General features: G+C 40.9%; 1 protein-coding gene across 4 annotated transcripts in view; it reads left to right on the top strand.

Annotated features, from left to right (window-relative positions):
• LOC114564135 (multidrug resistance-associated protein 4) overlaps positions 1 to 23,088 on the top strand; it is a 41,337-nt gene extending 18,249 nt beyond the window's left edge. The window contains exons 21-31 of one of the 4 annotated variants that reach the window (XM_028591334.1): positions 4,780 to 4,930; positions 5,721 to 5,840; positions 5,986 to 6,096; positions 6,213 to 6,313; positions 7,680 to 7,871; positions 12,564 to 12,719; positions 15,574 to 15,663; positions 16,123 to 16,295; positions 18,309 to 18,414; positions 20,610 to 20,744; positions 22,087 to 23,088. In XM_028591334.1, the coding sequence (XP_028447135.1) occupies positions 4,780 to 4,930; positions 5,721 to 5,840; positions 5,986 to 6,096; positions 6,213 to 6,313; positions 7,680 to 7,871; positions 12,564 to 12,719; positions 15,574 to 15,663; positions 16,123 to 16,295; positions 18,309 to 18,414; positions 20,610 to 20,744; positions 22,087 to 22,164 (1,413 nt within the window). In that variant the 3' untranslated portion in view covers positions 22,165 to 23,088. Of the gene's footprint in view, positions 1 to 4,779; positions 4,931 to 5,720; positions 5,841 to 5,985; positions 6,097 to 6,212; positions 6,314 to 7,679; positions 7,872 to 9,087; positions 9,540 to 12,563; positions 12,720 to 15,573; positions 15,664 to 16,122; positions 16,296 to 18,308; positions 18,415 to 20,609; positions 20,745 to 22,086 lie in introns of those variants that run through there. The other 3 variants (XM_028591335.1, XM_028591336.1, XM_028591337.1) reach the window with 3 other exon arrangements.
• Positions 23,089 to 23,324: the final 236 nt, after the last annotated feature.

Below are 23,324 nucleotides of genomic sequence, written 5' to 3'. Positions count from 1 at the left end.
GCTGCTGATCCTGACTATTGTTGCTCATTCGTGGAGGGACATTTCCCCATAGTCATTGTTTAAATGGTTGTCAGTGGGGAATAAAGTGAAACTTCATAAACAATGCCCTAACTGGTTTATCTCTCTCTATGGGGAGAGGCCACTTCTGTGCGGAGATTTGCACCAGAGCCTCCGCCTTTATGGTGGAGTAAGCACTTCACAGCCCCTCAGCACTGCTCCCATGGCCGCCTAACAAGGGGATTCCCTCAAGCTGGGGAAACCTGGTTACACCCCAGACCCCTATTTTTCTTCACAGGTCTCATCAAGTAGTAATTTAGTGTATTTGGGAAAAAGGCTCTTTCTCTTCTCTCTTTATGGTCAGGGGACAAAGACAGAAATGTCAATTAAAAACACCTCAGGCTTTGGGGACTGTCTGCTTTTGTGTAGACTTGACCTTTAAATCCTGGGTTGCCTCTATTTTCACAGAGGGGGCAGAGGAGGAGGGCAAGACAATAAGGGGTGAGTACAGGGGTCTTTCAGTGGAGGATTTTGTGTGAAGGCTCTTGACCAAATCACACCACTAACTGTCGGGTCCATAGCTACATTCATAGGTCTTCTTAACCATCCACGCAAATTCAGTTTGTCAGCATGTGCATGCTAAGACACCAGCTGACAGGTGCTTTCATTTAAGTGTGACTTAGCCTGGTCTCACCAATTTTAATGGCATATAAACATGCATAAACACTGGCTCATGAATCATAAATTACAGCAGTAAAACCTGGAGGGAGAGAAAATAGTTTGGAGTGTGTGAGAAAAGGGTGCATGTGTGCGGTATGCAGACAGAAACCCAGCACAGAATACACACACAAACACACAGCAAAGATGGCCATTGTCTAAAAACACTGGCGGGTGGATTGTTTTGTGAGTCTGTATATTGTGGCACATTGTGTGTCAGGCCTCTCAGTGGCTTTGTGGTCTATACGAACTGCTGACGTAACCGTGAGTGCTATAGTATGGGATTTCACCGGCTTTCTCTCCTTCTTTACCACACTGGTGACAGAAGAAGTGAAGAATGCACTGGCTCCAGGCGTTACACAGGTTATACTGAAAAACACAAGACATGGTCCTGTGTGGAAATATTAAGGCTGCGCCATAAATCCCCCTTGAGCATTGTTTTATGACAGTGCCATTGTCTTCCTGCACAAGGTGAAAAAAAATACCAGTGACACAGCAAAGTGAGAAGTCTAAAGATTTGTCAAATTAATGTAAAAATAAACCAGAAAACAGCATTGTGTGTGTGTGTGTGCTTATGGGTGTGCCTAACTGGCCACTTAGCAATACCACACATGGTCATTCGATGGCGAGCATCGGCCAGCAAAAGCTTTCATTCCAATGTGTGTATGTGTGGTCTCCCATGATGCTGCGGTCCAGCACCTTAGCTGCTCTGACTCAGACATACAGGCCAGGCCCGGGGTCCTTTGAGTCTGGGAACTTACATAACAAAGTGTCATATGACGAAAGATAATGCATTCTGTGCTTTCTGTGAGTGACTTTTGTATTTGTGAATTGCTGTTTTCTTACACATTTGAAAATGTTTTTGTGTTGTTTTCAAGTGAAAGTGAAAGGAGCAATGACTGAGTGAATGAATTTGCTGGACACAAGTGATTTATAGTAGAGAGAGAGAAAGAGAGAGACCACATTTCAAAGCCTTTCTCTTATTTCCAATGGGCTTGGAAATCTGCAGCTTGACTGAGCCCAAATAAGTGACTTCTTTTACCTTTTCACAACACACAAAGGCCTAATCCTAGGACTACTTGAGCCACCAATGTAGACAGTGACTGAGACCACCATAGTATGTGTCAGACCCTCCTCACCACACACAAAACACATTGACTGCAGCTTTATGAAGTGAAAATGGCCCAGAAAGGGAAAATGTGAAAGAGGTGTCCACAGTCATTTCTCCCAAAGAAAGGCCATAGCATCTGGGCATTTAATGCTAAAATAAAGCCCAAAGACAGAGTAGAATGGATTGGGTCACTTCTATTGTTCCAGAGCCAGAGTGGAACAGCCCTGTTTTGTTTCAGTACCACTGACCCTTGCAACTTATTGTGCCCCTCTGTCAAGCAAAAGTGTGGAGTGAAAAAAAATTCCAGCAATGACAGAGGACTTCTTTTGAGGAATTTTCTTTGCCATGCTTTCCCCTCATTTCCTGTTTTGTTTGTACTTCTTTTTTTCCCAGTGGCAAATATTGCACACTGTCAGTAAATAAAGGGAGGATGAAAAGGGGGTTGTAAAAAGCATACTGATTCCTTATGTCCGGAGGGATGTTTAATTAAAGGCAAGTGTTTATTTTCTGGTGCGGAACAACAGTTGCTATCATTGCTGAGCACAAATACAGCAATTAACTTCAATTTTCTGCATTTATTTAGACATCAAAGAGCTGATAAAATCATTGAGAAAATAAAGCAATAAGGGTCAGCAGAGATCTCAATGGTCTTTGGACACAGCAGTGCTCCCAGTTTGCCTGAATGACTGAATCACATGCGTGCGGTAGCTTTCTTTTCTTGCTAAAGAGCAATTAGCGGTAATTCTTTATTTAAACTGTTTGTTTACAAAACCTTTCATCCTTTTATCCACTTTTATGTGCAGCGGGATGTGGCTTTGGGAGTTTTCTGTTCCTGTGTGGTTTCATAGGAGATATGGATGTGGTCCGAGGGGGTGAGGTGTGTTCTTGTAGGATCACTTATCTGAGTCATCTGTGTGTAGTGTGGGTGGGGGGCCATGGTGTTCCCGATGCTGACATGATAAGCGCCAGACCACGCAAATGGATCACATCAAACATTGCCTTGGCGACAGCGGGCCCTAGGGAGCAGGAGGAGGCAAGACTCCTATCTAATGGTTCCTGTTCCTCCTCTGTCGCTTCTGATGACCCCACTGTCAGATAAGCCTGTCCTGGACCTTTGTGGCCCCTGACTGAAATGGGCCCAATTAGAATTTAAATGAACCTATTGGCAAACATGAATGAGCGTTGTCGCTGTGTCACCAATCAGCAGCAGGAAGGTGAAAGGAAAACAGTATATTTGATAAGACATTTGTTCAGTTAATGTTTGATCCCCTCAGGGGAAGGCTGGATAACATGCAGTAATGGCTCGTGTGCCACCATCTCACTTTGCAGTCTGGTAGCCTTCCATCAAGGCTAAGATTGAAACTTATGTACTGTGAAATTCTCGGGATCAGTTGTGCTCAGTAGCTTCCACTCACTGTTTGATTGCGTGGGCTCCACTACAGCAATGGTTAGACTAGTAATACCCTCTTATCTGAACTGCAAATGGAATTGTGTAGCTTTTCATCATGAAACTACACTGAAAGTGATCATGCTTAAATGTGTGCTTAAGTGGCAGATAACATCCGTAATTAAGGTGCTAAATTAAATTTTCATCTCTCTGGGCTAGTCTGAGACCACTGAAGGTAACAGTATGATCCTAATCTCCACGTCATAGGATTCATTTCTTAGGATGTGTCTAATTTCAGGGTTTGAGGTTTCAGTTTTATCATCTATCAATCAAATATGAAATATGTAACACAGTATACCTTTCAGAAGAAGAAACGGTATTCAGTGGTGGAAGAAGTATTCACATTATTTACTTAAGTGAAAGTATCAATATCACACAGTCAACACACTCCATTAAAAGTTAGCTTAGGGGTCATGAGATGATAACAGGTGTAGGAAAGAAGAAAAAAGTTTACATTTTAATTCATTTTTGGGGACTTTTCTGTGAACTCCAAGAAGTTATTTAAATGAACAAACTCAAAATGTTGAGTGGGGACAGATCACTTCTCACAGACATCTGAAACATGTCGACTGCTTTTTTGTCAGGAGTTACAAACTAAAAGGTTTGGAACCACTGCTTTAATCTTTAGCAATGTATTGTATTTCATAAACTTGTCAATATGTTTTTTTAATAAAATAGTTTTGTCTGAAAAGCAAATAAATGTGGAATTAAAAAGTACAATTGTTCCCTCGGAATTGTAGTGAAGTAGAAGTATAAAGTAGTATAAAACGGAAATATTCAAGTTAAATACACATAAAATGTAAAATTGTACTTCAGTACCACTGCGCTGTATTTAAATAAAAGTAGAAAAAAATAAATAAATCAAAGGTAGTGAAGAGTATAAAATTGTGAAATGGTGAAAGCATTTTATTTAACCACAATGATACTTTACCAGATTCTAAACACTGGTGGGTGCTTTGGTGTCGTCAGACTCATTGCCTCCAATCCTGTTTAGGCAGCTCTGGTATCCTGGTCTAGATGTGTCACACAGCCATTACCACGGGTGATGAGTCACTGTGTTGTTGAGGGTTGTGTGGTTTGAGTGTGATGTATCAGAAACCCACAGTGTGGTTCCCAGAGCCCTCTGCCAGTCACTGTGGCCATGCCTGTTGGCTGGCTGCTCTGCCAGGGAAGCTTACAGGCCAGAAGTGTTGAAGGGAAAGCCCAAGGGAGCCAGGGATATGAGCTGCAGTGGCCAAGTGGTAAATTCTCACCTGCTACTAAGTGAGAATTAGCGCTGTGGTTGTTTTCCTTTCACACTGTGAGTCACATAACCTAAGTCCCACAACCTGCTGTTACCTTTCTGTATGTCTGTAATGGTCTCACACAAATACAACTGAAACAGTTCCTCTTGTTTAGCCTCAAGAAATAGGCCTCACTGCCCTGGTGGTAGCCCACACAGCAGCAGTGGAGCTTTTGACTCTGTTGCTGTTTGCTTAATATTGCGCTCTTTCTCTTTCTGTCCCAGGTATTTCTCCAAGTCATCGGAGTGATTGCAGTAGCTGCCGTCATCATCCCCTGGATCCTTATTCCTGTTGCTCCACTTCTTGCTGTCTTCCTGTTTCTACGATGCTACTTCCTGCAGACCTCCAGAGACATAAAGCGCCTAGAGTCTACCAGTAATTTAAATTTTATTTGGGTGGTGGGGTGGGCATGTCCATTTGTGGTAAGAGACAAAAGCAGACCACAGGAATGCTAATAGACCATTGAAGAAAGCCATGGTCATTAGCATAAAGGCTAAAGGTGGCGGTGGCCTATGGCTCGGCCACACGCAGTTTCCTCAAGAGACGGGAGTTCGTGACATCACATACAATGGGGAAAAATGCCAAGTGGGCATGACTAGGCCATTGAAGGCTTTAGTTCATCTTTTTTTTATTCTGGGCTGAGAGCCCAAATGTACATTGGACAACAGGTTCCATCATCTTAAAGAACAAAGGTTCTATTAAAAAGGCCAGAGGAAACATTTAGGTTTTGTCTCTGGTTTTGTAAGCCTAACAAATAGAAACAAAAGACCACTCAATTGCAACCTTTCCCTAAATCAAACTCTTTGGTATCAGAAGCATATCCAGTGTGTGTATGACGCAGTTCGTATTTCACTATTGATTACCACATCACTTTTTTTTGTGTATGCCTTCTGAAAGTCAACATATTGAGAAAAAAAAACCAACACATCAGGTAGATTATGACTCACTTAAAAACACAGTGTATTTAAAAACATAAAAGCAGTCTAAAACAGTGTTATACATAAAAGCAAATATGTTGGGGTTAAAACTTCAAAACTGTCCTAAGTATATAAGGAATGCATTTGTGTTGAAAAATGTCATTGTTGAATGTATGGATAGCTGATTTTACAGATGCATGTTTGCTAACAGATGTGGTGCATATACTGTATATATTTTTTTCTTTCAGCTCGGAGTCCCGTTTTCTCCCACCTTTCTTCCTCTCTCCAAGGCTTGAGCACCATCCGTGCCTTCAAGGTTCAGCAGAGGTTTCAGCAAATGTTTGATGGATATCAAGATCTTCACTCAGGTGAGCATTAAAAAGATATATTTCAGTTAGGTTATTAACTTTTTATCACGCCAAAGCCATTTAGACTAATGTTATTTTAGTAATATCAGCAATATTTAGACAGTAAAGATTCCATGTATTATCTTATCTGTGTGATTGTTAACAGAGGCTTGGTTCCTGTTCCTGACTACTTCTCGCTGGTTGGCTGTACGCCTTGATGGAATTTGTTCAATTTTTGTCACCATCACTGCTTTTGGCTGCCTTTACCTGGGGGATGGTACTGTATGGGATTTGGATAAAACATGTGACACATTATTGACATCAAAGACTTTATTAGTGAAACCATGGCGATAAACTCATGACCATATGTGTACTTTTTTTCTGATATTACAGGACTGGAACCAGGTGCAGTGGGTCTGGCTTTATCTTATTCAATGACACTTACAGGCATGTTCCAGTGGGGAGTCAGACAGAGTGCAGAGATCGAGAACATGGTGAGAACATTTACATTTGAACACTTACTAAACCTATTCATGAAAGAGGCTTTTATTTACGGAAATGAAGAAAACAGTTTACAAAATATTTAACAAAGTTCTGGGCACATAAAATAGGTCAACTAACAGAACTTAACTCAGCATCAACACACTAATATAGTCTAATAAAAAAATAAACAAAATCTCTAAACTAGAAATCCCATCCCCCCATAATGTGGCGGGCACTTGGTACAATCTGATTTGCCACTTCCTGTATTTTAATAGCTCTGCTTTGGTGGGCACATCTTTTCAATGGCCTGTGGCTCGGCCATTGAATAGAAATTAGAATGACTCAAGGCAAAGTTATTTAAAGTCAAACTTAAGTGTGACTGTACGGAAGTTAACTAAATGTGTGCATTACAAATATAAATGAATGTACTGCCAACAACACTTGTATCATGTATAAAACAAAAGCTATGTGTCATTATTTATCTGTTTGCTGATATATGTGCGTAAGGTCAACAAACGAAAATTAATATTATAAAATAACATGTGTAATGTGTCAACTTAGAACACTAAGGTGTGTGCAAGAGGATTACTGACATTTATTTATTAGGACAGCACACATTCATTAACATTTCTGTAAATGTGCCAGTGTTAGCCAGCCGGCTAATTTTCAACTGTAGTCCTTTGGCAAGATGTTATGAGAACAATCAATTGACTTGGTCAGGTTTTCCCAGATGTCAAGTCAGCAATAAAATACAATTTACAAAAGCACATAAAAAGCACACAAAAACACAAAACAAATAAACAAAAACAAGACACATTAAGGAGACAACAGCAACACAGGACAGGCCATCACTCATGGAGATAAAAAAATTAAAAAAACATACACAAGGAAAAACACAAACAAGAACGTTCACAAAACTTCACAGATACAACTTAAAACATCAACAGACACTCCTAGAAACTATTGAGTTGCATTGTGGGAAATGTAGGATCCAGTGTTTTTTGACTCATTCTTTAGACTAAAAGTCAACATGTCGGCATCTGCTGCTTCGTTTTTACGTGTTGTCTGTGGTCCCCCAACTTTATGGAAGTACAATACTAAACTATTAGAGTACTCTTTTTTAAAACACGAATTGACTGCTAATTCACTGGTTAGATTATTGTTTGCAATGGTCAAATTAGAAATACTAGTAGGACATGTAATGTTTGCTGTTCTATGTTCAACATAACTTACGTTTACTAAAGCTGAAGTCATGCCATTTTCAATCGTTTCAAGTGATCAAAAGAGCAAAATGTATAAATCAGAAATCTGTCTTCATAACATTAGTATTGTGTACTTCTAGATGTTCTGTGAAAAACATTGCCTTATCTTTTGTAGATGACATCCGTGGAGAGAGTGGTTGAGTATGCTGAGCTGGAGAGTGAAGCACCCTGGGAGACGGACAAACAGCCTCCGCATGATTGGCCCAAGGCAGGCTCCATCACCTTTGACAGAGTCAACTTCTCTTACAGTGCCAGTGAGCGCTTGGTCCTAAAGAATCTGACTGTCGTCTTCACATCCAGAGAAAAGGTTCTTGTCTTTATTCCCACCTGTGCATGCTTACTGGTGTGCACAGCCTGTGACTTAGGTTGATATGCAGCTAGTGTAGAAGGCGTGAAGTGATTCTTTTTTATGTGGCATTATTTTCAAATCAATTATTAAAGGGACACCATATTGTACTGCTGAATCTTCAGGACTATACCATTTGTGATTCATGGAATACATATCATGTAATTAAGACTGTTCAAGTGGATCCATTTGTTCCCAATTTGCATTTTGAGCTACCTGACGGTGACAACTGTTTATTCACTATAAGAGAGAGGAGAGGCCGAGGGAGAGCGGCGAGGGAGGAGAGAGAGGGAAGCAGAGGAAGATGGTTGAGGATGATTGAAATTGTGTTTAATGCAAGGGGTGTATTTTGCATGGCTATGGTTGGCCAGCGCGGCTGATTTCACAATGGATGGGTTGATAAGTGTGGAGGCCCTGGCTCTGACAGCCCATGGGAGGGATCTCTGCCACATGCCATGGGGGGGAAAGGCTTTGTGCATCTTGACAGTTCCCCTGACACTCTTTCACAAGGAAACCAACCACCTACAGTACACGATCCTTTCACTCTGGCCTTCACTACAGTCACATACTGTACATAATCATATAACCACTCACAACTCCAACTACAACAATAACACCCGTTGTTTAGAGAGAAATAGCTTGGTAAGAACATGTTACTCGTCTCCGAGACAAAATCGATGATGCACAGTCCTCACTTTTACATTTCATTATGCTAAAAACCAACTGCACAATATGATTTCTAAAATGAACTTTGACAATCTTTTGTATGAAATAAGATGGAAAGGTAACGTGATAGCTTTTTTTTTTTTTTTTTTTTTTTAAGGAAAGCCAAGGAAAATCTGACTGATCCATGCTGAACGCTGTTTCAAATGCATTCAAGAAAGACATTTTTGGTCATTAGTTTCAATAGCTTAAAATTACCTTTTGTTTACATTTACAATCAGGTAGTAGTGTGGTGTTCTTATAATGCACAGAAGGTGGATGGACAGGTAAATCTCTGGGTTCGCATCTACTACTGATGTACTGGCAGTCAATATCCTTTTATATTCACCCATTTAGGGGAGCCACCTCCAGGGCTCCAATATTGTGCATGCTCACTCACTGACATGGCTACAGGGACACTAAATGGAATGGAGCCATCATGTTATTTACACCTGTGCTTTTTCTGAATTGACAGGTCAAGATGTCTGCTGTGAAACGGGTCTATCGCTCATATGAGTATGGATCATTACTGTTGAAGAACAAGGCAGCATAATGGAAAGGGATCATGAAATGAAAGTCTTTGTTTATCTGGAATAAATCATTTTTGTAGTTTTTGGGTGTGGAGACATTGCACAGAATGTATGAAAAGATGTTATGCAAATATACTGTAGACACAAATACGAGTTGCATATTATTGAAAAAGGGATAAGCATAAGGTCCTCAACCTGCTCATCTGCTGATGCAGAGCACGCTGCTGTCAGCATTAAGTCATTTCAGATTAATTCCATTAGCAACATTTGGCATTTGTTTTATAGCAATCTCCTCAAAAGTCTGCAAATGTCTTCCCAGGACTCTCAGCATCCTTTTCTCCTTGGCAAGGATCATACTCCTACCTGCCCTCTGCCCTTGCTCCCACATGAGCAACGGGTTAGTGACTTTTAATTCTCTCATAAATTAATAGCCTCTTGACCACTTTTCATTTTGGCTTGAATATTCAGAGTTGGAGTTGTGGCCAGGCCTTGGCAGGTGGCTCTTCCTGTGGGGTCCATCCCTGTGACATGAGGACCCAGTTGAAATTCATGGTATAGTACAAGGCCCTTTCCTCCTCCAGCTTTGGGTATCAGGTTATGGAGAGCAAAGTGATTACTTGCTGCTGAGAATTTTTTTTTTTTGTATAGCACTTTTCAAAACAAAGATACAAAGAGCTTTGAAGTCAGGAATAAAACCCTCAGCAGACTGAATACAAGTAATCGTTAGACAATGAACCTGCTTGTTGAATAATACAGATTGAGGTGACTTCTGCCGGGAAAGGATGACCCAATTGTGTGGAGCTCCTATTTGACAGCTCCATCTGTGAGTCAGTGCTTGCAATAATGTTCTACTACTTCTGCTTTGAAAACATTCAAAGTGTGAAAATCTTTGTTCATAATAAATATCTAAACTTTCTCACCCTCGCTACCACCTGGGTGGCATGCCTATTTCTGGGTCCTGAGAGCTTTGTGTGTCTAGGATGTTTTGGCACTGTGGTAAAGCCAATGCATGCATCCACAGTACACTATTTCTGTTTTATGGGGAGGGTGCTTATTCTGTCAGCACTTCAAATAACTATAAAGAAATGTTGTCTGTGCACTCTTTGCTGTAGCTTCTGCAAGAGAGGGGTCTGGTATAATTCTACTGTCACAGTAAATGTGTCGGTGACATCCTCTTGACATAAGGTCACAAAGAGGTTAAGGAAAGATTTTTTTTCCTCTTCTGAAATATTTCCTACCTGGCACAGGTAAAGGCATCCAGTGGTACGTTCTTGCGTTCATCATGTGATAATCACTTGTGTTTATTGAGGCCCTTTTAGTGGGACCGTTTCAGCCCACTGCATAGCTCTCTCTTTTTGTGGTGAATTTAGATAGCTTTACTGTGCTTTTGCCTTGGCTCAGAGTTATTGTGTACTTTCAGTACACCCAAGTGTTGTGGTTACAGAGGGAGATCTAAGTTGTGCCACAAACCCCACAACCCATTCTGTACGTCTAATAACAAGTTCATTCATTTAGATCCAGGATCGTTGAGCCGGTCCTTCTAACCCTCCAGCTAAATGGGTAAAGAGGGAGCAAACATTTTGGTAAACCCCTGGCTAAACAAAAGGTTGCCCATTGGCTATGTAATGGCACATAACAAGTGTTGGCAGGCAGCAGCGTGTGGCATCAGCAGCCCAGTTCGGTGGAATAAGTAATGATTTGCCTTGTGATGCAATTGTTTTCACCATTTCCATCTGGTTCTTGGTTTCATTTGGGTCTTTGCCATGGGGTATGCTCAGCATTCAAAAACACTGAGCAGTTTGATCTAGACTGGTGAAGTTCTGTCTTTAGGTCTGTGTGTTTAACACACTGTGCCACTGTGCCTGGAATGATTTGGGAATGCTTACAGTGAAGGCACTGGCAAGACCTGCAAGTATTAATGGCAGGTGGACCCCACATTTCCACTAGACACAGAGGATGTAGTTTAGTACTTCATCTACATCTACCATTTTCAGGTCAAATATGTCCAATACTTAGTTTATGACCAAATACTTGCAACACTAATGATATTCCCATCAGCCTCAGATGTACTTTGTGTTTAGTGCAAATGAGCAAATATTAGCATGCTAACATGCTAAAATAAGACAGTTTATGATGGTAAACATTATAACCTCTAAAAATCAGCCTGTAATTGTAGTATTGTAATTAAAGTATTAGTGAGACATTCAATACAATCTAGGGAGACCAGTTTGAGTAACAGATCTGTAATTTTTGACGGCTTCTCAGGTGCCCGAAACAACACAGGGGTTTATAATACTAAAAACATTATTCAACTGGGAAGGTAAACTGTAGCTGTAGCTACTGTCAGTCTGAAAGCAGCCTTTATAATCTTACATCATGATTGGGTGGCTTGTACAGTACATAAAATACACAGATACAAAAAGATGGGTAGTTAAAGCTTTAGTGCAAAACTTTTTTTATATTAATGAACATCCGTTACATTCAAGCCATTGCCAAATGAGTTGATAAAAGCTAATTAAGACTAACAGTTTAACAAAACACTCTCTGCATTTCTCAGCATGGCTGTTTAGAAATTGTTGTCGTCCGGCGACTTTTGCACGCAGAAACTCGAGTGAAGATAATTACCTTTTCTGAAGAGTCCATCATGTTTATCTTTAATCGTGTCTTCAACTGCGTTGAGGAGTGGTGGGGGCGCGTGCGCGATTACGGAAGTCTTGTCGTGTGGATGCAACAACAATGGTGTTGTCATTACTTAGAATTCCTCATGGGTGCGACAGAAACTATGCACTATAGCTTTAAGCATACAGTATAACACTTATAGAGCCTTGTTTAATGGCTTCATGTGTTATCATAGAACTGGAGTTATAATGAGTAACTACAAATTTCCAACCTACAGATGTTGGCATATGCAATGCGTGGAACTGTTGGACTATGAAATGAGCACTTTTATAGAATATAGCACACTTTAAAATAGCTGCCATGAATCATAAACAAGCAAAAGGTCCAACACAAAATTATACAAGTGATGGCATCAAGATGGGTTCCCCCGATGCCATGTGAATAAGCTTATATAAAGATACATCCAAGATACCAGAACATGTTTAATGTGACTAATACATGTTCAACAGAGGCTTTAAACGTTAAAACGTTTAAACATTCTTTAAAAATCCAGTATTTTCTCCACTATCTGCCAAATTCATGTGATTGCTGTCAAAAAAAGAGATTTGTTATACCTGCTTGTTGTAGAATATGTTTGCCATCAATTTCTCTTTTTATCTCAACACGATACAAGTGGTTCCATGGTACTTATGTTCCTTTGATGACATGACACAATAAGCACAAAAATGATTAATAGCCTGAGGGAGCATGACAATATATTGTCTTTACACATCTAAAAATAGTTTTCATTTCTCCACTGTAGGTTGGCATTGTTGGACGCACTGGTGCTGGTAAAAGCTCCCTGATCTCTGCCTTGTTCCGGCTGGCAGAACCTGGGGGACGAATAATGATTGATGGTTTTCTGACTTCTGAGATCGGTCTGCACACCCTGCGTCAGAAAATGTCCATCATCCCACAGGTGCCCTTTTAAATTGCCCTCAGTCTCAGTTGTTGCCTTTGCACTTGAAACGGCATACAGTAACCGATGTGTAAATCTAATAAAATATTAGGCATTATTATAAAATAGAACAGCAAGCAACTTTCAGCATGATATTACAGGATGTTGTGTTTAATGTTGTCCTTTTCTAAAACTGCTGGACTTTTGCTTTGACTTTTTCTGTACTTCTTTTGATTTCTCAATATTGAGAAATGGCAGATGAACACTGATAACAGACACCTTGGTGCTTTAAAAAAAAAAAAGAAAATACTAGCTTTTAAAAAGCTAAAACAAGTGAGGAAATTTACAGTCGTCTCTCAGGGGATTTCTGAAAGTGAGACAAACAGATGCCTTGAGACAGTTTAACTTTATTTCCGCTTGTTGAAACTGATACGGCATTAAGAAAATGCCAGCCTGCGGGTGAGTGTCAGCAGAGTGGAGGGAGGGGAGAAGACTCCCACGGCCTGTACTGTGAAGAGAGCAGTTCCCCATCCCTGACAGAGGATTAGCCATCTACCCCCCAAACATGGGAAAGCTGCTTAGAAGAAGTCTTCCCCCATCCTCACAGTCAGAGTCCCCTTGTACACCGTCACTTAGCCCAAGTCTCAAACATTTCTAGGGTGCAGCCAAGATGCCCAAAAACAGTTTCATTAATGCTTTTCTGTGGATTTGATAGGTTTCTGGCATTGCTACTACTTCAGATAAAGTTTTACTCCCTCATCCAAACTAGTTTAAGATGGATGTGATGTGTGTTTGATGTGATTTTGTTTACTCTTTCTCTCCTAGAGGGAGAGACTTGCACAAAGTGGCAGGTTACGAGTCAGAACTTTAACTGCACGCCCATCTGTGTCACATACTGGATGGCATTTTTATAATGTGAAGTCTTACCAGTAGAGTTTCTCTGTGTCATGCTCTTATTTTTACAAACTTATATAGAGTGAATTCTCTTGGATTTACACAAATCCATCTGAAAGCCTTTTTATTCTCCTGCTAGACGTAAGAGATAAAGTGATAAAGTCAGCCTTTCACATGGAAAAATTGCTAGTTGCCTTTCCTTTTCATGTGGAATTCTGAGTGTGATATGTATACTATACATTGCCAGTGAGGAGTTTCATTATTTGCCACCCCCCGATTTGATTATGATAAGCTTGTATTAGCATATGGCATTAAAAAAGGATCCATTTCAGTTTCTATTGAATTCTCAGGAATTACTTAGTAAAAAAATGAATTCTGTGGCAAACAGAGGGCTTAGAATTGGTGGAGCACATAATCGGTCTATGGAAAGCTGTGCTTGAAAGCAGTTTTTCCGACCTAACATTGAATCCTCAATTAAAGTGTGTCACAAAACTAGTTTGAATTGGGACTTCAGCTGGCTTAATGACAAGGCTGGATTTTTTGGTGACAGAAGGAAAAGCTCATTGGAAATAAAGAGATGGAACATTTTCTAAGGAACAGGTAGCAGCAGGGATGAAGTCCTGAAAGCTTAATTTCTTCTGGATGAAAATTGAGCAGTTAGTCCTGAGCCTTCTGACCTACATGGAGGTTTGTTGAGACAGGATTTTTGTATTTCAGGGGTGTGTGCTGTGTGTGTGTACACTGCATATATCTCTGTGCTTACATACCTGAATGCATGCTGTTTCAGCACTGGCTGTGAAGCTGACCTGTAAGAGAGCAAAGATGAAGGCGTGGATAGTGAGTCACATACAAGAAGTACTGTAACCTTAACGCAGGACACTCAGCCTTTTAGGTCCATTGTGTACTTTACTCTTGCTCCTGGTCTAATCTTACAGTTGCCAGGTGAACAATTCCTATCTCGATTTGGATTAGATTCATATCTTGAGTAAACTAGATTTATCAAATTGCTTGGACTGAGATGAGGATACAGTTGAAGTCTATCAGTTTTTCTTTTGGGCAGTTGCTTGCTGCTCTGCGTCACCTCTATTGTTGTGATAGTTTTTTTCAAATGGCCAATATAACAATTTAAGTGTTATACATTCAGTGTTATGTTTCAAGGAAAGCACAGCTGTATTTGTTCACCGATATAGGAAAAAAAGCCATATTAAATGCTTATCTACAGCAGCTCTGTACGGTCTCTGTATGACGACCTGGGAGAGTCCTAGCAAGTGTTCAGTAAATCACTTCAACATTGGAGCAGAATTTATGAATATATATCTGACCTGACACAACGAGATGGCGGCTTGCTCCTGTTTATCAGGTTTACCACAAACTGAGTGGCATGTTGGAACAGTGCCTGTGGACTTGTTGGCTTGTACATCGGCACTATAATAAAGAGCTTTATTTACTCTCTTAAAGATGGCTGTGCGGCTGAACCTTGATCCAGGTGTGTGGCTCACCATAAATACATATCTCTTGGACATCCTAGCTGTCTGAGATCTGAGGCTGCCCTTTTCATGAGGGTAGTCAACTGATGCGATAACCCCTCATGACAGATGCTTGTGCGTTTGACAGAGTAAAGCTGTTACTTACATTTTGAGATTATCATTTCTAATACAGCTACTGTATAAAAAGTCTTGGATGGTAACAGTGACTAGATGGTTTTGTGCCATATATATACAGACAATGTCGCACAGTTATTATCCACCATCACCAGTGCACAAGCTCTGGTTTTCCAAGTAAAAAGATCAACTTATTGAAGCATAGTTGGCCAGAGCATTGAATAGAGATCCTGAGTGGAGCAAGCCCTTTGTGAACATCTTCCCCTCAAACATTGCCTAGCCGCGCTTTATAAAGCTTGTCTTAACCCTTTCATACATCTTCCCCTTGTCATTATCTTAACTGGCCACGGCCTTCTCTTTTTATATCCATCTATCCACAGGACCCAGTTCTCTTCACTGGCACCATGAGGAAGAATCTGGACCCTTTCAGGCAGCACACAGATGAGGACCTGTGGAATGCACTCCAAGAGGTACTCCAGCGTGGCTCTGAATGATTCCCCCTCGCCGGCCCAGGGGGGGATCCCTCTGTCCCCCTGTACAATGCTGCCATTCAGCCTCCCTGCTCGCCACAAGTCATGGGGGGAAATCCCATTAGGGCCATGGGGCCCAGCTCAATGTGCGGCTTGTAACTGGGAACCATTGAAAGTGCTGGGGGAGATGTGTTTGGGCAGTCAGGCCAACCAGGATGAAGGCTCCCCCCACAGTGAAGGGCTTCAGCTCCTGGTCCTGCCTCTGAATGGGTTTGGTGGCCTGGATTAAAGCTAGAGGCTGGCCACAAGAGAGCACTGGCCAAGGTCATCAGTGGACCTGGCCCTGCATTGTGCCAGGCGGTTAATGGGTGTGTTTGGATAGCTCTTTAAAGGCATCCCTGCAGGAAGCCTTTATGAAGGGGTAATGAAGGGTTGGGGCTCTGCTCTCCCTCTCTGCAGGTGCAGATGAAGGCCGTGGTGGAGGACCTGCCCAATAAGCTGGAGACTATGCTGACTGAGTCCGGCTCTAACTTCAGCGTGGGCCAGAGGCAGCTGGTGTGCCTGGCCAGGGCCATCCTCCGGAAAAACCGCATCCTCATCATTGATGAGGCCACAGCCAATGTGGACCCAAGGTCAGGGGACACTCAAGTCTACAAGTAAAACATTTTCCAACAATGTTTGAACAGTCCTTTCCACATGTAGTGTGTTTACTGTAAACAAGTGCTCCTTTTAGATGGGTATCTTTAAACTAGGTTTAATGAAACTGTAGCACCACAATTGTTATACAAACTGAAAACATTCCTTAAACAATACTTCTGTTCAAGCAACTTTGCAAATAAATCAATAGCATTTATGTGTAAGTGAAGCCTTAAAGCTACATTGTGTAAACATTTCTCCCATCCAGCGGTGAAATTGTATATGACAACCAACTGAATATTACTTTTTGGCCCCTCCCATTCCGAGCTCGTTCTAACTAGCCGTATTATTCAAGAAGTACGATTTTGTCCGTGAGTGTGTTCCAGTGTAATAATAGTTGACGTTATTTTGGTACCATTTCATTGCTAACATCAGCTATCAGGTTCCCAAACATATGCAAGTTAATCTTAGTAAAGTATCAGTGCTATCGTTATTCTGTATATTGTATGAGATTAATAGTGTAAGGCAATGTTTACAGCGTAGGAGAGAAGCAACAGAGGTTTGTGTTTTTAATATATTTCTCTGAGCAGTATGAACAATGTCCATGAAACCGAAATGAGCTCTTAGTATCTCCATTGTTTACACGCAGTTGTTCTAGCTGTAGCTAGTCTGTGTACATGAGTTGTCTGCCAGGGAAATTATGACACATGATTACGTTTATGTTACAATGTAGACAATCAATCCTTTTTCATCATTGACGCAAAGAAAAGTATCCTAGACGTTGTTCTAGCGTTACGCACAACCATGCTATAGTTAGCCAAGCAACTATAAAACTTCGAATTTACACAAATAGGCAGAATTACCTTTTGAGAAGAAAGCAGGCAACTTCGGTGTCCCTTTTTAAAATCCTTGCTCCTTATGAGCTCTTTCCAACTTGGAAAAGCCACTCCAATATTAACTTTGATCTTGTTGCTTTGCCTGTCGCATTGTCGTTTTAATTCTCTTTTTAACTTCCTTGGCGACTCCGTTACATGTCCTCGAGAATAGGCACATCCTCCATTTTCAACAAGCTTTCAAATCTGCTGGCAGTTGCAAGTAATCTTCTCCCCCTCCCTGGCACTGAGTGTAAAAGTGCGAAAGGCGGAGGTATGTCCCTCTTTGGCTAATGTATTTTAAAGATGGAGGCGCAACATGGCGGCCGTCCTTTGAGCGACTTGCTCTTATGTATTCTGAATGATTATGAATGGCAGATTCTACCCGTATGAGAATACTTTGATTAGTTGGTGGAAGTAATTACACATGAATGAGCACATTTGTGAAAGAACAAAGTTTTTTTTTCTAAGAATCAACTCAAAAAAATTACACAATGGAGCTTTAAAGCAACATAATTTTTGTAACTTAAAATAATGTTTCCAAAATCATTTCAGTGGTTCATCAACTCGTAACAGGGTGAATGGCACTTCTGCATTCGCTTTGAGGCTCTCTACCGGCCATGACTGCACTATGCAAGTTTGCCAGATCGGGTAGCGGATCTGTAGTTCGAATGAGACATAATTGGACAATTCCGCTTCCAACCTGTAGGGGGACCGAAGCGTGAACAGTTCTCTAGTGTTGCTTTAATGAAAAGATGCACAGATTTAACATGTATCATCTGTAATGCACACTGTTGGGGGGTGCATTAGAGCAGACCTATTGCAGTCTGCTTATCATTAGTCTACTATACACAGGAGTGGATTGATCAGAGCTTCACTGCAGTAAACAGCCAATAAATATAAAAAACTATTAACATAAAAAAATGTAACAATTATGCTTTTAGTATGACTTTTAAAAGGCAAATAATACCTGTCTTTGTTATCTTAAAGAGCTCTGCCATCCTTTTTTATGCCTTTTACTGCACATACCTTGCTGCTTATGAGCCATTGTTCAGTGTTAAGTAAAAATCCCTGCCCAAGGGTCTAAAGGAAGAGGGTTTTTTGTGCTGAGGTGTTGTGTTCCCTGCTTCTTTTTAGAACTGACAGCCTCATCCAGCAGACTATCCGGGACAAGTTTCAAGAGTGTACCGTCATCACCATTGCTCACAGGCTCAACACTATCATTGACTGTGACAGAATACTGGTAAGTAATAACGCAGTAAATTTCCATTGCCCAGCACTTAAGTCAGTATTTTAAATGAGACCACTATCCTTCTGTTATCAGTTATTAGTTACAGACAGAAGAATGGGGTTAAACTACAAATAACCAGCTAGAAGTTTGGCGCTGTTAGTCTTAACATTTTGTGATATCCCTTCACAAGCTTGTTCTTTCTTATCAACTATAATAAATACGTAATAAGTACAGAATATGTAGTATACTGTGAAGTAACCCTGTCAGAGAAATTTATCTAGTTCTCTTAACAATTACATAGTAGATGGTGTGATGAATCAAATTTCTTTACTTCATGCAGCATGGAGGGAAGACCTGGACTGGTGTTCTCTGAAGTTTCTTCAGTGTGCCTGACCTCATGACAGAGTTGATTCAGTCAGGCATTAACGACATACAGTACCTGAGCCCTGAGACCAATGGTCCTTTTAATGTTAACGTACTTCCGCAATCCTATTTTGCGGAAGTAAAAAGGGCCCTATTTTAACGATCTAAGCGCACGGCGTGAAGCGCCTGGTGTAGGTGCGTTTAGGGCGTGTCCAAATCCACTTTTGCCAGATTGGCGGCGGAAAAAAGGGTCCGTGCACCGTGCGCATGGTTCAAAAGGGTTGTACTTCGTGGCTTAATTAATCATAGGTGTGTACAATGCTATTATGATGGCTGATTTGCTAAGCAGGAAGGAAAGAAGAAACTGATCTGCTCGTGCGTGAAGTGAAAGTGTGCGAGAACGACAATAATAATGGAATGCTGCGCTATTGACTTTGGACCAGATTTTTGTTGGTCAATGGCGCAATCACTTCCCGCTGCATCAAGATAGCAATATGCCAAGAATTCACCTGAACACACCTCCCTGTAGGACCAGCACACCCATGGGCGCAAAGATGGGCGCAGGTGCATTTGCTATTTATATGACAGGGGCGCTGGATGGTCATAAAATAGCAAGGACACTTGCGTCGGGCTTTGCATCGGGCTTCGCGTCGGGCTTTGCGCCGCACTGCACGGATGCAAGATAGGGCCCAGTGAATCACAGGCTTCCCCAAAATCAATATATTGAGTACTTAAATATACATTTTAAGTTTGCTTCCCACAACCCGCAGAAACATGCGCGTCATATTCACTCCTGAGTGCGCACCTGAGGTTCAGAGCTTACAAACACCTCTTTCATTCTTTGCAATGAGCCTGCTAAACAATCTTTGAGAGAGTTTTAATTCACTTGCTTGATTTTGCAACAGCTGGCTTGATTTCTCCCTCACAGCATTCTTTCTCATTGAGCCTGCGCCCAGGCCACTTGATCTTTGGCACTTTCTTGCTACTGCCTGCAGAGGTGCCAATTAGTGCCATTTGTGGCAGCATTTGTTAAGCATCTATGGAGGACATGGCACGACCTGGTGGCTGCTCGGTCACTGAGAGGGTTGCTGAGAAAAGCCAAATATCACACAGCAGGGACTGTTTCACACCTACACTTGTGTTAAATGCCCCCAGATTGTTGCACAGATTTTGGTCCACCTGAATTGTCTCTTCGAAATCTTAAGCTGTGCCATATTTAGACACAGAATACAAACTCCATCTCCTAGTATCCTGCTGATTATGAAAGCAACAGCAGAAGTCTTATTTTCATACTAAACCATCCCTGAAACTGGGCTTTAGCCATAACAAACTGCTCATTACAGCTGCAAGGGGATTGAGCTTGTTAAAATTTGTCTGTGATATAATTGTTGTCTTTTCCAAACTGCTTGAATTGGCACTGTTCTTTGTGTGGTTTCTATGGCATGTGATGACACAGAAATGATGGTAATTTTCTAGAGTGTCTTAAAGGTGTGATTGTTGGATTTGACTGAGGACCACCCCTGAGCCGCTGAAATGCCAGGATAAATACATGGATAAATCACTGATCTTCAGTCTGTCAGAGTCAGCTCGCTAGACTTTCACACTGCTAACAGGCTACACTCATTGTCCGTGGCCCTGTCGAGCACAAACAAACACCAGTGTTTGCTGTTTCATGAGTCACATAAAATGGATGGTTCCTATGTGCAGAGAACTACTGTTTCTCCATTCATATTGCACTGTCTGCATGCATCACTCAGCAGCGAAACAGCTGAAATGTCAATTTTCCCTAAAGTAAAGTATACAGGCGCACACACTCACACCCAGCATTGTATGTGTGATTGCAGGTTTTGGATGCTGGCAGGATCCAGGAGTATGACGAGCCATATGTGCTGCTCCAGAACCAGGAAGGGCTCTTTTACCAGATGGTCCAACAGACAGGCAGAGCTGAGGCCACCTCACTGCTGCACACAGCCAAACAGGTAACCACACCCATCTTTGTCACAGTACGGGGCTGTCACTAAATAGAGTCCAGCCGTGGCACACTAATCCCAGACTCTCCCTTTAACTCCAGACTTCATTGCTCACCCCTAAAATGATACAGTTAAGCAAAAGAAGATGTGCATTACCCTGACAATGAAAGACACTTGATTACCATTTTAATTTAAAGTGCTTACTTGGAGCATTGCAACACCATAACATTAATTTCAAGAGAGAAATTGTCCCCTTTGTAGATTTATATCCTCTGATTTTATCAAAGAAACTCTCCATATAATCTTTTTTCTCATAATGTAATTTTGAGATCATTTTAGAGATGATTCTAGAAAAGCAGCTTTCTTTGCGCTATATCTATTTGGAAATATTGGGTTTAACTTCATCGCGATTTGGGATAAACTTTCTATGGGGATTACTGTAATAGAGAATGTCCATATTTTTTCCCTGTGAAATTCATTTGTGATGTATTTCCCCTTCAGACACTGAACAGATAAGAGCCGGCTATTCATTGTTCAATTCCATTTTATGTGCATCTGTCTGGGACTACAGATACCATATTGCAACTTCAAACAGGTCTTTGTGAAATAAGAAAAAGTAGGCATCATTCCATTTTCTCTCTGTCCCTCGCACAAATTTATCAGCGGAACTGTATCTTCTCAGCCAGAGGAGTGAAATGAGTAAAATACTGATTTCAAAGACTCAGCACACTGTGGTATTATTTGGTATCGTCTTACCCTGCACACTGGCGGATTGGTAGTGACATTGTTCAAGCCCTTACATTTTCCTTTCTTTATTGTAGGATGCTCTCCTTAGATCAGATTACTGCAGCATCCATAACTGTCTAGCATCACTTATTAAATACTGAGATGGTCCACATGTTGTGTGTCAAGTTTCTATAGTTGTCAGTCAAGGTTTAAATACATTCAATAATCTGATATCAACCTCTGGTTCCTTTGTCCATGTTGAAAGAGAATCCCAGAGTAGACGGTATATCTCTGGCTGAGGCCAACCTGTTTTCACCTGTTTTGCCTCTTTCTCAAACTTACTGTTATTGAAATTGTTAGTCTGTCAAGCCTCTTTGTGTTAAGAAATCAAGTATTTTGTAGAAAAATAAACTCAAATGAAACAAGTAATTTCAATGATTATCTCCGATATTTTTCCTGTGAATTTCACAGAGCTAAATAAGCCACTTTTGCATGCTTCAGCGGGTGACAAATCCCTTCACCCAGCTCTGACTGGATCTGTCATGAATCACAACTTAACAGATCATTGCTTAGATTGGACTGTGTGCTTGTGTTCTGTGACACTGCTTCCCTGATGCACTTCCAGGTTTACATGAACAAAAAGCGAGTGACAGATGTGCGCTGCGCCAAGGACATCTTTGCCATTTTTGAGACGTCTCTTTGACAGTTTGGAGAGTCGCTGTGGCCCTCACGCTCATCATCACTGACCAAATCTATCACCAGATATACTTAGATTGCTTCCTGTTTATTAAAATGTATTTTGACTCCCAACAGGCCGTGTGTAGTATTTGATTGGCGTAGTCCTTTGGTGTGGAACAGAGGCAAGTATCTGAGGCAGGGTGTGCCTTTATTGACATCATATTACTGCATGGCTGTTTATTGATTACACCCTGCTATGTTTATGTATGCATGTTCTGGCCTCTTGGGTAGCTTCAATTCGGCACTAGTGCTAAAAGACTGCAGATATTGGATGTGTTTATCCTGGTATTATTATGGTATTATTGGTGGCTTAAACTATTCCTTTAAGGCAAACATTGTTTGGTTTCATTATTTGGAAAATGCTTGAAAAGACAAGGAGAACCACAGGAGACAGCGAGTGATGTTTTCAGTAATTATTGTGCCTTAATCAGACTATTGATGTTTTTTGTAATTGCACTGTTTTAATTAAGTAGTCTTCCAGCACTTTGACGATAGTGGTTTCATGTCTACCTCAGCTCTTGTTTGGAAAGAACAGTAAAGTTTAAATGTAACATGTCATGTACTGGCAATGATAATGACTAACAACAAGAAACATGTATTGCCTCTGAGAAATGTTCTCCAGTAATATCAACTTTCTCTCTTTATTTTTTGATAAATGGGCTGTTGTGGCTTTAAAAGCATAGCACTGACATGAAATTTGATATGACTATTTATAGCTATGTATTTATTTACATTGTCTAAATCTTTGCATAGTTTTCTTTTTAAAGGTAATATTTCAGGGAGATGCACTTTGTAGTTTAGTCATAAATAAGTGATACAAATGATCACTTATAATGTAGATCAAGTAAAATTCTAATTACTACATAATAATAAAACAGTATTTCTTGAACGTTTCAGTACTGTCTTCATTCTGCGTTTAAAACATTGTCTTGTCTGATATTACATTGACTCACTAACAATTTCCTCCTGCTGTTGCTCATCAGATGTCTGAATGGTGTGTTTGCTTCAGGTCAGTGGTTACAACTGGTCTTGACCAAGATGCTACAAATTGGTACGTGGTTAAGGAGAACAACCTAGTGATTATCTTGTTGAGTCAAGTGATTTTTAAATTCAGTTTCATGGTGG

Source organism: Perca flavescens, chromosome 11 (assembly GCF_004354835.1).
Source record: "Perca flavescens isolate YP-PL-M2 chromosome 11, PFLA_1.0, whole genome shotgun sequence".
NCBI classification, from domain to species: domain Eukaryota; kingdom Metazoa; phylum Chordata; class Actinopteri; order Perciformes; family Percidae; genus Perca; species Perca flavescens.
Note: the sequence above shows the minus strand (reverse complement) of the source record. Positions and strands in the feature narration are given on the sequence as shown.